The following is a 16,014-nucleotide window of genomic DNA, read 5'->3' as shown; positions in this document are numbered from 1 at the left end:
GGAGCCGCAGCTGTCGCTCGCCGCCGGTTACAGACCGCCTGCCTCGCTGTGGCTCAGGCTGCTCACGGGCCCATTCGCTCCCCGCGGCTGGTCCGAGAGCCGCCAGCAGGAGCTGGGGAGCCCTGCCCTGACCGTGCTTGACTGAAGCTGTGTCAGGAGTTATGTCCTGCCTGGTAGAAGGGATTGCTCTTCCATAACGCTACCTTTATTTTTTAATAGGTGCTTAAAGATGAATTCTAAGACCGCTAAAGATATAATTATTGGTAAGTGGGGCTTAAAGTCGGGTAGCTCCAGATCCGAGAGTGATCTCGAGAAGTATAAGCAGGAGAACGCTGCCCTGAGAAAATCGATGGAGGAAGTCGTTAAAGGGAAAAACAAAATGACTGATCCGGAAAGGAAGGGACTCCTAGAGGTGAGGTGAATGTACTCAAGCTAATGTTTGTGACGTCCTAATTGTACACGGTTAACATGAGTCTGAGTATGTCTGACTTTGTAAGCCAGATGCTAATCTTTCCTCTTAAAATTTAGTTTACTTTGATGTCACTACTATGTCATTAGTTTGACATTTTTGTTTGACTGCTGTCACTTTGATGTCACTAGTCTGGCATTTTTGCTCTCAAATGTTTTTCAATGATGACTGAACTAATAAATTACAACCATCTGACAAGGCTGTTAAATACAAAGACTTGAGGCCAGAGGTGCCAATTGGTCCACTAAGACCTGTCCTCATACGTCCAACTGTTTGGAACAGTTGGTCCCAGGGAATTATTTTGAACACTGCCTGCAAAGAACATTGTTTACAAACAGTTGCCAAAGAACATGCAAAAAAGTGCTGAGTATTTGCTTGAGCTATATTCTCAAGCTCCCACTCAGCTATAGGTAAATAAAACCATAATCAGAAATTTACATAGAGCCTCAAGGTATCTCAGCTGCAGTACTAATGCTATGTAATAATTACCTGTGCCAGAGGCCTACTGAAAAGGGAGTGCCTGTTGAAAATACCTACTAAAGCACATCTTGAAACTAAAAGGCCAGATAATTTGGAAAACAGGATCCTTCACCTGAATGCTTTATTATAACTTTTGTAACTTACTGTCATTTAGTTGCAAGAAGGCTCTCCTGCTTCTCAAAAGCTACTAAATATGCTAACCAACTCTAAGAAATGTACTGCCAACCTCTTCACTGGAAGAGTTTTAGAGTTCTTGTACTGCTTGTGTTTTAAGGTTCATACCCTGTAGTGATCTGTATTCACATACAAAACTGAGTACCTACCAAGTCTGTGAAATTTGGATCTTTGCACTCTTTCCTTGTTTCATCTGCTTCAGACTGTTTTTACTATCACTTGAAATATTTCAGATGATCACTGTAGTATTGTCTGTTTTGAGTAAACAGTAATATTCTCAGCTAATTAAAGGCTAAGAGAGAATCTTTCAAAGTGAGTATCTTCTCAAACTGTTGTAAACTTGCTAACACATTTGTTGCATAGACTGATGCTTATTCATTTGTGTCACTTCTTTATTCTGTTTCTGTGTTTAGAAAATACTTTCCCTTGAAAGAGAAAAAGAAAAACACAACCATCTTATTGGAGAGAAGGACAAAGAAATCCAAAACCTGAAAGACAAGCTTAGGTGCAAAAACAAGAATAATGAAGTCTCCTTACTACAAACTCAACTAGAGGAAAAAACGAAGGAAGCAGAAAGGAGAGAACGGTTACTTTGTCCTCTATCAGAAGTAGTGAACCAATTAAAATGTAATTCATCCACTGTTACTGCAAAATGTTATGAGATTGAAAACAGAGCCAGTACTTCTCAGGTATCCCAGGTAAGCACTGAAGAAACATTGTAATTGCAAATTCCAGGTCTAACCCACTGAGCACCAATATCTGTTATAAATAGGATGGATTTTTAGTCTTCTTACAAGTTGCATTGCATGCTGAAATATTCTTATATGAAGAGATGGTATCCAGATTGAATGCTAAATGAAGAACTGTCAGGAAGCACAACTACAGGCAACACAGCTGGGGAGAGAATTCTCTAATGCTGTGTTGTAAGGTCCCTTTTTCAAGCTCACACACAGGTTGTATAACTAGTGGTACTACATGTAATGATCTACTGTTGCTTAAGCAGATACTATACCCTTCTCGGGTTTGTATACTCAGTGATTAAAAAGACTGAGAAGGCAGCAGTAGAAGAGACATGGCACATCAAAAAAGACGAACTAAGCTCCTCATCTAATTCACCTTTAGTCATGGGAATATCTTTCTGCTCCCTGCCTTAGGAATCCTCATTTGCTCCTTGGTTGTTGAAACTAGTTGCCTGTACTTTACATGGCATCAGACACAGTAAATACTTCAATGTGACAGAAGACACGACAGGAATAATGCGTTGCTTCTCATTTAAAGTGGCTAATAGGTATGGTGCCAGGTACTTAGCAGCTTTTACAAGTACGTTTAGTGTTCTACAGTTGTTTTTCTGCCCCTGCCTAACGTTCTATGGAAAATTCAGTAGTATCTCAATAAGGAGCACAGGAAAGTTGGTGGCTAAAAGTATGTGCCTGTAAATCTTTTCCAGATTTTGACCTGCAGATGGTGCTGGTTCCCCACGTTCTACACAGAAATTGAGTAATTGCTAGAAATTCAGTTTAAAAAAATCTAATTTTCAGTGATCATACATATATGTATAACTTCTAATAATGCAGTATCTTTGGAAATACCACTTTAAATGCACCGTGTTTATTTTCAATTTCAAGAGACTTTGAATTTTGTTAGAGAATTTAAAATGTATGTTAAAGATTTCCATGATATTTTTGTCAGTTAACTACCAAAATATCTTTTAGCTTAAAACCAGAATTTTCTTCTAAATTTTTTACTGATTTATCAACAGAGGACAACAAAATGTGACTCATGTTTGACTGAATGCTCTTGAAACTGCTAGGTGGCATATGAGCAGCAAATATACTCTGAAATGGAAACAACAGTTGTAGAACAATTTTGAGAAAGTTTTCACCGAGACGGAGTTCTAAAGTTCATAGCAATAGGAACCTGAGCAATTATAGTGTCTCTAAATGTGCCCAGGTGGCCAAAGCGGCCAGTGGTATCCTGGCTTGTATCAGAAATAGCGTGGGCAGCAGGGACAGGGAAGTGATCAGCCCCCTGTACGCAGCACTGGTGAGGCTGCACCTCGATTACTGTGTTCAGTTTTGGGCCCCTCACTACAAAAAGGACATTGAATTACTCAAGTGTGCCCAAAGAAGGGCAAGGAAGCTGGTGAAGGGTCTGGAGCACGTGTCTTATGAGGAGCAGCTGAGGGAACTGGGGTTGTTTAGTCTGGAGAAGAGGAGGCTGAGGGGAGACCTCATCACCCTCTACAACTACCTGAAAGGAGGTTGCAGAGAGATGGGGATGAGTCTCTTTAACCAACTAACAAGCAATAGGACAAGAGGTAATGGCCTCAAGTTGTGCCAGGGAAGGTTTAGACTGGATATTAGGAAGTATTTCTTTACAGAACGGGTTGTTAGGCGTTGGAATGGGCTGCCCAGGGAGGTGGTGGAGTCCCCATCCCTGGAGGTGTTTAAGTGCTGGGTTGACATAGCGCTAAGGGATACGGTGTAGTTGAGAATGGTCAGTGTTAGGTTAATGGTTGGACTGGATGATCTTCAAGGTCTTTTCCAACCTAGATGATTCTGTGATTCTGTAAATCCTATTTTTATTAGGAAGTGCTAAATTTTAATAATTTCACAGTTCTATTTTTTTCAGTTATAAAGCTTGTTCTAAATCATGTTCCAAAAATCACTGCAAAACTGGAAAAATTTAGCTTGTATTTGGCTAGTAATCTACATTTTTATCTCCTTAAAGTTCCCTCTGACTTTTATTTACACAATTTCAAAAAAAGCTTTTCTATCATGCAGTGACTCTTTAATGCTTTCTAGTTTCTAGATGGGTCTAAAGAACTCTCCAACTCGTACTTTAAGCAATTTACTGTCGACTGGGTCTCAGAAAATCAGGCAGTATGTCCTTATGGTTCCGGACAGGTTTCCCAGATGTTTATAATCTTCCTGTTACCCCAATGAAGTTGTCAAGGTCTCTAGCTTTCCCCAACAGCTCCTATAGCTCTGGCTTATTGTCAAACTGGTATGAGGATATGCAAATAGAACAAACACCTTTTTTGTGTATTTAAGTAATGCCCTAAATATCTTCATTTTTTAGAAGCTCTCCTGTACCCTTCAGGTCTTCCAAGATAGCAGTTCAGCAGAAGACACATGATAGCCTTATTAGGAAATGTTTTAATTTAACTATGAGTTGCAGAGTTATGGAATAAATCAAATGTAAATCTCTGTCCTGTATCTTGCAGGAGATTTTATTTTAAATCTATGAAATGGTTTTCTATGTACTTAGATCCTTTTTTTTGAAAAAAAAAAAAAAAAGACCGTAAAGATCTTTAAACACAAGGCACATGTATGCATCTGTTTTCCATTTTAAAAATATTCTTATGCTATTTATGCGAGATTAATAGTTATACAGGACTAGCTTTACTGTTTCAGCCATCTGTTTTAAAGAACACTAACAGGTTGTTCTTTGTCTGCAGGAAAGTATAACAAACAGCACTGGATCACCAACTAATCTTCATGAAGTTGAAAAACAACTGAAAGATGTAAGTTTCCTGTACAACACTGCAAGTACAAATCATCTGTATCAAGATGCGTAAGAATGTAAATAATCACCATATATGTTTTTGGGTAGTATGGGACCTCAGATGGTATGTTTCCCTCTAAAATATAGTATCTAAAACTATTTTGTGATAAGACAATTTAATTTAAATAAAAAGACTTGGAAAAAAAAGACAATATTTCTATTATCTTTGAAAAACCTTGCTTGGAACATCAGAAAAAAGTGGTTGCTGACAAAGCAGGAGCCCCAAGGAACCTGGTCTGACGTCAGAGCTGACACTGCCTGGGATAGAACGAGGTTGGATTAGGAACCTCCTGAGGTCCCTTCCAACCTGAATAATTCTGTGATCCAGTCGGATATAAAATCCATGTACTTGTTCTTCCAAACTTTAAGTTTTAATGATACAGTTTTAGTTTATTAAATATTCAAGATGTTATTTTATATTTTACTTCACATTTGAGATTGAAAGGTTAATTCTTCATAATCTGAGCATGACTCATGAAAGCCTTTTTTAAGCTATTTTTCCATTCCAAGAAGTAAGTCAATCAGTATTTAATATTGCTGCAATTTTAAGTTATGCTCAACAAGCTGACTTACCTTTCCAAATAAATATGGGTTTTATTTATTGTACAGAGAAGATTACTGCAATTTGCAGCAGAATTAACTAGCTTATCTTTAAACTGTATAATATATAACTTCTAACATTTTTAAGAAATAAGACCAATACTTTTAAAATCTGATAAATTACCAGAGCCTTTTTTGTTGTTCTTCTGTTCCTTTTCATGAAGGCTCTTGAGAAAAACCAACAGTGGCTGCTGTATGACCAGCAACGTGAAGCATATGTCAGGGGACTGCTTGGAAGGATCTTTGAACTGGAACAGAAATCAGAAATAGTTAGCCAACGAGAATCTAAAGAATTCAGTTCAGAAGGTATTAACTTTATTTTTTCCCCACACGTGACCCAAACCATAATTATCTATAGAATAAGTTTTCTGAAAAGAAATTATAGCACAATTAAACAAAATCAAGACTTTCTTCTCAACATTTTGGTTTCTTAATGGTAAAATTTCGTTAAGTAAAATTTCTTTGCTTCCTGTTATCTAGCTATGTTACTTGATCAACAGCATTTCATGTTCTTATCTACTTCAAAGATGATTTTTAACAGCCTTGACACTCTATTAGCAACCTCTCTGTTTGTGGAAAGTGGCAAAGCAAATACATGTGTCTCCCATCCTTCAAAGTACACTTTCAACCTACATAACGGAAGCATTAGAGATTTATTAGCTAGGTGTGGATCAGGTTTTTTAAATTTACTTTTTTTAAAAATAAATATTATAAAAATGACTCAAGACTGCCACGTTCTTTAGTCAACCTGAACAGTTGTTACAGGGCATGAAAACCTGTGATATGTTTTGGCATCTATTCAAAACAGTGTTTCGCAATATGGATCTGGCCACCTCTAGCTCACTTCCGTGCTATGCAGCCCCTCAACAATGAGCACCCTCTCTGTACCCCGCATTCAGATTGACTTGAGTTGTGCTTGACCAGCATGTGGAATAAAATTAAAATCACATTGAACAGAAGAACCAGAAGGAATTGGCTTGCTTTTCTTATTATCAAATTATTAATTTTGTATATGCTGCAACTGATCTGTGAGGTAAATTCACTAAATGAAACTAGCATGATCTGGAGTAAGAGTATGCCCACAGATACTTGCCACTTAGTAATTCATGTGCAGTGCCTTGGTTTCTGTATTACTGTTTGAATCTTTATGGAAAACTTAAATATCATCATAGTATTGTTTTGGTGCTGTTTAGAAATCTATGAACAGTAATTTAGAGGGAGCAGACTGAAGTAGCTCACCAGGAAATGTAACTCAGTTACTGCAGTCAAAGCTTTGTAATCAGAGCAGCCAGGAGACTAGGAATAAGGGTATAAGAAAGTTCCTCTCTTCAAGCAGCTAGGCAGTAGCAGAAATTCATGTTTCTAAGAACCTAGCTATACAAGCTGAAAGTAGATATGACAACTTTTTCCAAGGAAAAACTTGGTGTATCTCTGATGATCTCACCACTTGAACTCTCAACAATGGAGTACCATTAACAAGAAGGTAAGGCTTAGTTCATAGTCAAGGGGAGGGAGAACAGTGAAGCAAAAAACTCTCCCTAGTAAATTATACTTTGAAGAATGAGGGGAAGCCTTCAGTAGGAAAAGTATCAAAGTCAAGAAATTTACAGTGCCAAAAGTCAGCAAAGCCTGTGAAATTCTGCATTCCTTGTTCAGCTTCTAGGTATATTTTGCATTACTACTGAACTTCCACAGACTGCCTCTTTTTCTTCCTACTTTCTAAGCTTCTTGGGTCAACAAGCAGAAATTTTTCAAACTCTGGTTTAAGTAACAGTCACTAGCCAAGAAGCAGGCATTTGTTACCAGAAAACCTATCCTAGTCCCTTCTGTTTGCAATTTAGAAGTAAATGATGGCATACATTTTGAAGAAGATAATCTGCAAAAGGCAATGGATGATACAGCTTTGGTCAACAATGCTGAAGTAGAGCCCATCAGATCCCCAGGGTATCTCTGGGGAGGGAGTAATGCCAGAACCTTGGCTAAGGAGCCTAAATCTGGAAGTGAGGATCTAGTGTCTTTGGGCCTTGATTTCCAGGTGTCAGTATAATGTATGAGGTCACTTGAGAACTATGTGTGGGTCACAGGGCTCGTGTAGCCAGGGCGAAGAATGTAATATTGCTATAAGGGTTAGTGAAGGAAGCAGCTGTAGCACAGAATACTATATGCAAGCCAAGTTGCAGTTTTCCAGTAACTATATTGGGAAGGAGACTTTACTGCATTAGAAGTATTGAAAGCTGTTTTAACTAAAGTTTGTTGCTAATCTGAGCTGCATAATAGCCTAGAAAGACAGTGTCTGTCAATATGCCTTAAAATGCTGTCAAGGATTTGGTGTTGTGATCAAGTAATTTTTTCCCCACCCCCCACATTACTGTCTCAACTATTTCTGACTCATTAAGGTCATCTACAAGATGAAAAGCAAAAATATTATGACCAGCTGTTACGAACTGCTAAGAGTGATCTTGAGACTGAAAGATGCACTGTAACCCAGCTGAGATCTGAAGTTAATGAATTCAAAAGGAAGTATGAAGAAGCACAAGAAATAACAAGATTAAATGCCTTATTGCAGTCACAACAGGTTGCTGAAGTGAAGACTCTAGAAAATGAAAATAAAATTAAAGAAGAGAAAGTGCAGAGACTAAAACAAGAAAATGAAATTATTAAAGGACAGCTCAGAGAAGAAAAGAAAAAGTCTGAAGATCTTTTATGTCAGGTATGTGGATGCATTTGGAGCTTTAAGATCATTACCAAAGAATCAAGAGAGCTGAAAAGTCATGCTTAATCAGAATGGACCATCACTCACTTGCTCTGGTAACTTCCTTAAGTACATCTAGACTCATGTCCTTGTGGTTAAAACTGAATTTTTTCTTTAATATATTGGTTTGAATCAAAATCCAAACTTTTGTGAAATCTCCTTGTTTAAACAAGGAACTTATTGTTTACTTATTTCCCTGGTCTTGTGGGACCCAAGAGGGAGAAGTGAGAGAATACCTAATTGATTCTAATCTAGTTCATCCTCGAGGTTAATAGTAAATGAGAACAGGAAAGGTAAAAATTCAAGTCCATACAGGCTATTTTATCATGTAGTCCTAACTGTAGAATATCACTGATATTTGCTGTCACCTGGATGCCACAAATACACATGTGGGCTTGTATTTTCAAACTTACTGGATAAGCAGCCTGTGGAAGTGTCCCTGGATAGTGCCCCCAGCCAGCCACTGTGGCCATGCAGCTGGGGTTTGTTTGTTTTTCCATTCAGGTAAGTTCCTGCATTTGGTTCTCTATGTGATGCCATGGATAAGAACTATGCAGGCACACCTGAGTACTAGAAAGCAACAGTCAGATAAGCAAGAGAAGGGATGGACCTCAGGTTGTCACTGTCTTGAAGATGGCTATGGTAGAAACCACTGAGAAGAGTTCTGTAATTCCCTATGAAGCCTAAGAGGTGCCTGACAGGCAGGCTGTTCAATATGCATGGTTTACGCTGTTGCCAGATCTGTTCTGTTGCTTTTGCATCAGATTCTAAATGTTTGTAGGGCTTGCCCATCTTCCAGAGTTACCTTGATGACTTCAGTGAAATAATGCTGTTCATATGTGTTGTTCTTAATTCTTCCTTTTTTTTTTTGAGCCCAGTGACTTGAACCCCACTCTGGCTGATCAGAGACAGGAAGACATCTATGTGCTCTATGTTTCTATCTAAAAATATTCAGTGCTTACCTCCTTTTGTTTGGAATACTCATGAGGACTTTGCCACTTCCCCTACATGGAGAGTTACAGTGGGGTCTTGGAATATTCCTATCAGCATGGTGATGCTAACAAAAATAATCTGTTGTTTCTTCTTATGCATGTGAAATCATGACCACGTATCTGCTGAAGAGAAACTAGAGTGTCCTTGAAGCACCGTCCTCAGGATATCCAAATAAGATAGATTTGCTCCTTGGAGAAGTTTGAGGTCAAAACCAAAGCAATGTAGAACTGAAATTTGAAATATGAGAATAAAATTTACTATTCATGAAAGTAGGCTAAAACCAGAATAACAGTTTAGCTGTCTAAAAACAGGCTGGTTCTCACTGGTTAATAATAATTAAAAGGTGAACAACAGCATTCACTATAAAAATTGATACATGCTGATAATGGAGGATATTTTTATGTATGCATTTACTTAATCCATTATAGTATAGTACTTTGAATCTTAAACTATTTAAAAAAAAAAAGTTGCATTGCTTGTTTGTTTTTTTTAACATCATGGCCTGTTAGTGCAAACATAGGTGTATCTTTGTCTGCATCCTAGCAATCACCTAAGAAAGTTCAGTTTGACTTTTTTTTTTTTTTTTTGAACTATAACATCATCCTGCATTTCCCCTGCTCAGTGCAGTAATAATGTTTCCCTGGGGCTTCCCCCAGGGAAGTAGAGATACTTGAATTGGGTTTGGTGTTGCATAATAGGCATACATTTTCTGTTGGCATTGGAATATAAAAGTTTACTTCCATCCCTTTTTAGATTCATTATTTATTAAGCTTATTAACTGTTGTATAGGGAAGCTGTTTGTTACAAATGTTCTTCTGCCTTGTAGGTGCAACTTTTCCATAAATCATTGCTCAAACAGCAGGAGGAACGCACTAGGATAGCTTTGTTGGAACAACAGGTACCCAAATATATGCTAAGATGCTGATACTTTATCTGTATTATGCATAAAGGCTTTCTAGACTAACTTCAAACTTAAGAATGTATTCATAATATTAATACTCAGTATATTAAAGTAATATTAGATATGAATATTCAACTGTGAATAATCTCTTGATGCTTCTAAAAATTTTGACATGCCTGCCAAGAGAAGTCTGTAACCTCTTACAGTTAAGAGGGTGTGATTTAAACCTGATGCTGTTTTCTCCACAATCACTTGTTCAACTGAACATCCTTAGATTAGGTATGGGAAACATCCTAAAACCAATCAGTTCTTTGAAGTTTTGTAATATACTCTTGATAAAGTTACACAAATAATTGCATTGCCAACTTTTCCATCTTCTTTATTTTTTCCAAGAACATTCTTACAGATCTAATTGATGTTATTACTATTGATTTATTTGCTAAGCTTGGGCATGCAGTGTTACCCATAGTTTCTGTCCAAAATATCTTGCTACAAGAAAGATCCTGGAGTAGAAACTGGCATTTTTAATGAGAACTCACAGTATATGCTTTTCTATAAAATGTTTAGTTTAAGATTGCAAGACAGCTTGAAATACCCTCCAACCAAAATAACTTCAAACTCTACCTCTATTAATGAAAAGATTTTCATAATTGGGTATGTATAAATTTCACTGTAGTAAAAGCAACAAGTGATTTTTTTTTTTAAATTTTTTTTTAAATTTTTTAAATCCTATTTTAGGATATGATTGCAGAATAAAACTTACATTAAATATATGAAGGGGAAACATTTCTCTCTTTCCCCCCTTAATAACTCTGACTTTAATTCTTCAATTTTCACTTTGGGGGATTGCCAGATCCAGATATGCACCACAGACTTTGAGAAAGAAAAGCTTGATCGCCAGAACTTGCAACATCAGCTAAACAAAGTCCTTAAGGAACTGCGCAAGGCCAGGGAGCAAATAACCCATCTGGAACCTCTGGTATGTACCCAATAACTTCCAGGTGAATTTAGTCAGGGATTTTGCATAAATGTACATTTTTCACTTTGGGATCTTATTTCAAGCTAGTGAGTCTTTCACTAACGTCATCAGATATTCAATGAGTCCTTACATCCTTTAGGTATGTGGCCCCAAGGTGCAGAAGCCTACATCAACTAGCTAGGCATCGTTCTTTCTCTACAGCATGCACAGAGAACTAGTACTGCAGAAGGAGATCCAGAATAGTCAGGTTCCTGAGCAGGGAACATAACCATTTTGTATCACAATGTGTTACCCAGTTTTGTCTGTTGCACAATGACAAAGCTGCACTGCTTCTCTAGTCAGACTTGTTGCTAGTGAACAGGACACAATCCTTAAATATAGAAGTTGAATTTCTCCCCCAATCTCCATCTGATACAGGATGGATGGATCATCAAAACCCGTGTTTTTCATTTCCAAAAAGTCAAGCTCTCTACTATAATGAAAAAGGACATTTGTTGTTTTGTGAGGACTGTGGTCTGTTTGCTTCTTATTATATAAGCCCAGAGAAAGCCACCTAGATTTGAGCCCTAGACTTAATGGAGAAATCTGTAGGGAAAGATTAAGCAAGCCATTGATCTGTTTTGCTGTGTTGTATCCAGGATTGCCCTGCTCTTGGGCAGAAATGCATTCTGACTGTTGGTGCTTCAGGAACTCTACTATAAGGTATCTTGTAAGATGAGGTGACAGCTGAATAGGATTGTCAAAACTGCAGTTCTGGACTTAAATGAAGTTCAAAAGGGAAATCGGACACCCCTGTCCTTCATTAGATCAGGTCTGGGTCTGCTCTGATTTTAACAGAGAAGATAAATGCAAAAGCTCCTAACAAGTTGCAGATGAGAGAAATTCTTCTGTGACTGCCAGACTGCTCTTCCTCTTAGTTGTATGCAACTTGGAAGTATTTTTTCAAATGAAGAAGGGAATGGAATGAATCCTGAGATGGTGATGTTCTTGTCATGTGTTGCCCCTGGGAGAGCCTCACTTGCTAAGGATTGTAGTTGCTGCTGCTGCCAGGGGAGGCCACCGAAAAACCTTCTTTCTGCTGGGAGCAGAGCAGAAGTCCAGGCAGAGCAGGGAAGTTACAGCTTTGTTTCTCTGTGATAAGCAGCTGGAGGAATAGCTGTCAAATGGACAGTTGGGTGCCTTTTACAGTTAGGGACATCCTTCACACATGGGATCAGGAGAAGAGAAAATTACAGCAGAGTTTTTTTTGGAAGGTAACCAGGCAGCATCCTATATAGAAGGGACTGAGGCATCATTTTTATTAAGGAAAGATAGTGTGTGAGTGGCTAGGAAAGATGGTTGGGGAAGGATTCCCCATTAGACACTGTGGGAAACCTGTCTTAAATAGCCTGCAGAAAAGCTACCTGCAATCTAATTTAAATGCGATGTTAGAATTGTACAACAGACCCTCTGTTATTAACGCAAGTAGCATAACTGTATTTAGCCATCTTTAAAATTCTACCCTTAGTGCCATAACACACACAAGGCTTGTGGGCCATCAAACCTTAATATTTTTTCCTCCAGTATTTGATCAGTGCATGTATGCCCCAATCTAAGACTTAGAGCTTCTCCTTTTCCAGAAACTCCAGGAATCTGGACATATGAAACCACAAGAAGATTTGCAAGCTGTGTTTGAAGAGAAGCTGACTGTGTATGACAGAAGTCCTTCCCCAAAATATTCAAGCCTTCTTGATGAAAGTTTTCTTGAGTGTCCCAGATGTAAAGTGCATTATCCAGCAAGCCAGCATAGAGAATTACTAGCACATATTGACTTTTGTACAGCTTGAGCTTCAAATGGACTTACTATATTTGCTTTATACACACTGTCAATATGCTCTTCTACAACAGCAAAGGATCTTTTTTAAGGCCTTTTCTTGAGGTTCTGTAAAAGACTACTAGTTTTATTATTCAGTTCCACAAAAACATTATAGTAACTTATTTGGCCTCAAATATTTACCTGTTGTTTTTGCAAAAAACAGCTACTGCATTTTTGGGTGCAAATGAAAATATTTTTAGAAATAGGAATATTGTCAAATAGTAAACTACTGACTTTTTTTTGCACTATAAAAAATGAGAACAGTAAAAGCACACCTATTGTGTCAGACTTTATTTTGATGTTTGGCATTTCCAGTTCTTGGTGAATCCTGATGATCGTGCTTGTACCGTAACTGACAGTAATAGCTGCAAAAGATTTTTGGCCCTTGTAGGTGCGCGCTCTCTCTCTATATATATATTTATATATACATGGTCTGTGTGTGTATATATAGTGTATACATACATGTATATATATCATATACATATGTGATGTATCGCCATCTGTTGAGGTTTGAACTCAGCCGGCAGCCAGTTACCATCTGGCCAGCCGTTCACCTCCCCGCTCCCCAGTGAAATAGGGGAGGGACAAAAAGAAGAAACTTTGCAGGTTGAATAAAAAGAAAGAAATTTACTAAATATAACAAGAAAACAACAATAGTGAGTCCAAAAAAACAGGTAACATGCAGCAGTGGCTTACTGAGTGCGGTGACTACCCCCCACAGCAGCACACCTACTGCACTGAAAACAGTGCACACCTAGAGAGAGCCCACTTCCACCTATATACACTGAGCATGACATCCCATGGTATGAAATACTCCGGCCCTCTAGCTGTGCTCCCTCTCAACCCAAGGAAAGTTAACTCTATCCTGGCTGAAACTAGGACACCATCTTGATACATTAAAACTCAGGAGGGTCATGTTAGATCTTTGGTGCTTAAGATTCATGTTGAAAACATCAATCAGAAGTAGCTTATCTTCCCCAACCACAGTCAGAGGTGACTTAGAGCTCATATAAAAATGCAGACCAAGGTTTAAGCTCTTCTCACAAAACATGTCATTGGGAAAACAAACTTCCTAGCAAATACAAACTACTTTGTCTGAAATACAAACTTTTCTCAGTACCAATGTCAGAGACCAGTTTTGAAGTCTGGATATAGAATTATGCTCAAGTTGTTTGTGCTTCTGTATTTTAGAGGTTAAAGTTGGGAGATGTCAGTTATTCAATCTGTTATATTTGACAAATGTCCCAGTTTAAAAGTGCAGTTTTTAATAAATTGCTCTAGTGGATTTGAAGTGTCACTGTATTTTGGTATTAATATGGCAACAAGTTTGCAATAAATTCTTGCAACAAATTAGAAACTAGCAAAAAACTCCCTTATGGATTTGTAATCACAGTTTTATTTTCCTCTAGCACCTACTGTAAGCCTGGATCTCTTGCTAGCATTTTGCTCCTTGCATCTGTGGTTAAGTCCAACAAGCAGTTCCTTCCAGAAAAACTACTGAAGTGAGGAAATTTTACAAAGATATGCTAGTTAAGATAAATTTGCTTCTTTTACTAGTTTATGGTTTGCTGAGGATAGTGAAATACCCAAGGTCTATCCTTTCTCTGGTATACTGATTCTGACTGCTAGCTAGTATCAGGTTTTTCCATCATGCTTTGCTGCAAAACTGCACGCGTTTATCCCATGATGTTGACCCTAATTTCTGATGGTTAAACCTTATTAAATATGAGACTGTGTTCCAACTTGTTTTCAATAACTATTATAATATCAAGTGATGCTGTTGGCAATTAAATCCAGTGTTCATGAGACAGAAGCCACTACCTATACACTTTTCAATTTCACTGACCATGTCTCAGGCTGATATTTGTGTTTTGACAATTTGCTTAATTGTAGCACCAGGTTTTCTGACCAAAGATAAGGTGAACTAATGAGTAAAGCAGAAATTATGCTTCAGAATATCCGGGTTTTGCCATGAGGGAAATTGGCTTAATTTCGTGTCTGTCTTTCTGAACATCCTTTAAATTCAGGATAGCTATGTTTTTCATTGCAGCCTAGTAATTTTAATCTCTAATTAAACTACTTCTGGAAGTTTAAGTTAGTTGTCTTTTAACAACACATTAATCAGTTAGTATTACATTCCCAGTTGCACGCTTGGCATAGTTTCTGCAGAAGGAAATTCTGATCTTTTATGTATTATAGATGAAATAAGTTTGCCTGCTGTAGGTCAGCACTCTTCAGTAGTTCTGAGGCTTTCTTAAATTAGCATAAAACATTTTCATTAGAAGCTGGTACTGTAGAGGGAGACTCATAAAGCTGATAATGTGGTAATCTTTAAAAAGTTTTGTTCATTTCAGCACCTCTTCTGAACTTTAATTACATTTAGTCCTTCCTGCTAAATAGTAGACCTAAGCCCAAAAAAACCTTACTGATAAATTTATACATATAATCAGTGTGGTATGTATTGAAAAATACCACAATGACCTTCTAGTGCATCAAAAAACCTATTCTGAATTCAGAACCACAAATATTGTCTTTGCTTACTAGTGACTAAAACCAACTATAAAACTTCAACTCAAAGCATGCAGATCATATCACTGCTTTTTTTACTCTTCAGAAGCTAAGAAGGAGTCCCACACTGAAAATTATTTTTTATCCTAAAAGTAAATGAAGAAAAATGTCTGTTGTTCCTCTCTCTAGTTATACGTAGGAAAGAAAGGTTTGTGCCTAATGAGCTCATCTTAATGCTAAGGTTTAGCTGTAAGTTCCCTGTAAGGCAGGAAGTAATTTAAAAAATGTCATTTCAAGCGCTTTGTGTTTACAATTTCACTAGTCTGAGTTATGTCCACTTCAAGTAATTGAATTTCAATCTAGCAGAAATTCTGTGAAGTCTGCATCATTTGAAGATGTTGGTCTAGGGAAGCTTCTGGATTAACACAAGGGTTCAGCAATACTAGCATATTTATAAATCCTGGCTTTCACATACAGTGTTCTTTGTAAACAGCAAGTGAATTAAGTGGTTTTGATGCAATGTAGTGTGGTTGGAAAGACAGCTAAACTCTGCATAATCGACTTTTTTTACACAAGGAGAGCCGTTTGTGAAATAATAATTGAAAGATGGCTCTTATTTTTCTTATATTAAATGGATCAACTCCTAATTTTACTTGCTCTTGGTTTTCAGAACCTTCTTTCACTTAGTTATTTGCCATGTGCCAATAAATACTACAAATGTTTAGGCAAACTATAC

The 16,014-nt window shown here is 37.6% G+C and overlaps 1 protein-coding gene across 1 annotated transcript; it reads left to right on the top strand.

Annotated features, from left to right (window-relative positions):
- The first annotated feature begins 229 nt into the window (after positions 1 to 229).
- On the top strand, positions 230 to 13,042 carry CEP55 (centrosomal protein 55). Its single transcript, XM_074874020.1, has 8 exons — positions 230 to 412; positions 1,537 to 1,821; positions 4,584 to 4,649; positions 5,455 to 5,596; positions 7,687 to 8,000; positions 9,862 to 9,933; positions 10,790 to 10,915; positions 12,535 to 13,042. The coding sequence occupies exons 1-8, from the start codon at positions 230 to 232 to the stop codon at positions 12,739 to 12,741; spliced, it is 1,395 nt and encodes a 464-aa protein (XP_074730121.1). The 3' UTR covers positions 12,742 to 13,042.
- Positions 13,043 to 16,014: the final 2,972 nt, after the last annotated feature.

This window comes from Strix uralensis, chromosome 7 (assembly GCF_047716275.1).
Source record: "Strix uralensis isolate ZFMK-TIS-50842 chromosome 7, bStrUra1, whole genome shotgun sequence".
NCBI classification, from domain to species: domain Eukaryota; kingdom Metazoa; phylum Chordata; class Aves; order Strigiformes; family Strigidae; genus Strix; species Strix uralensis.
The sequence above is the reverse complement of the archived record's forward strand: the minus strand, read 5'-3'. Positions and strand labels throughout refer to the sequence as shown.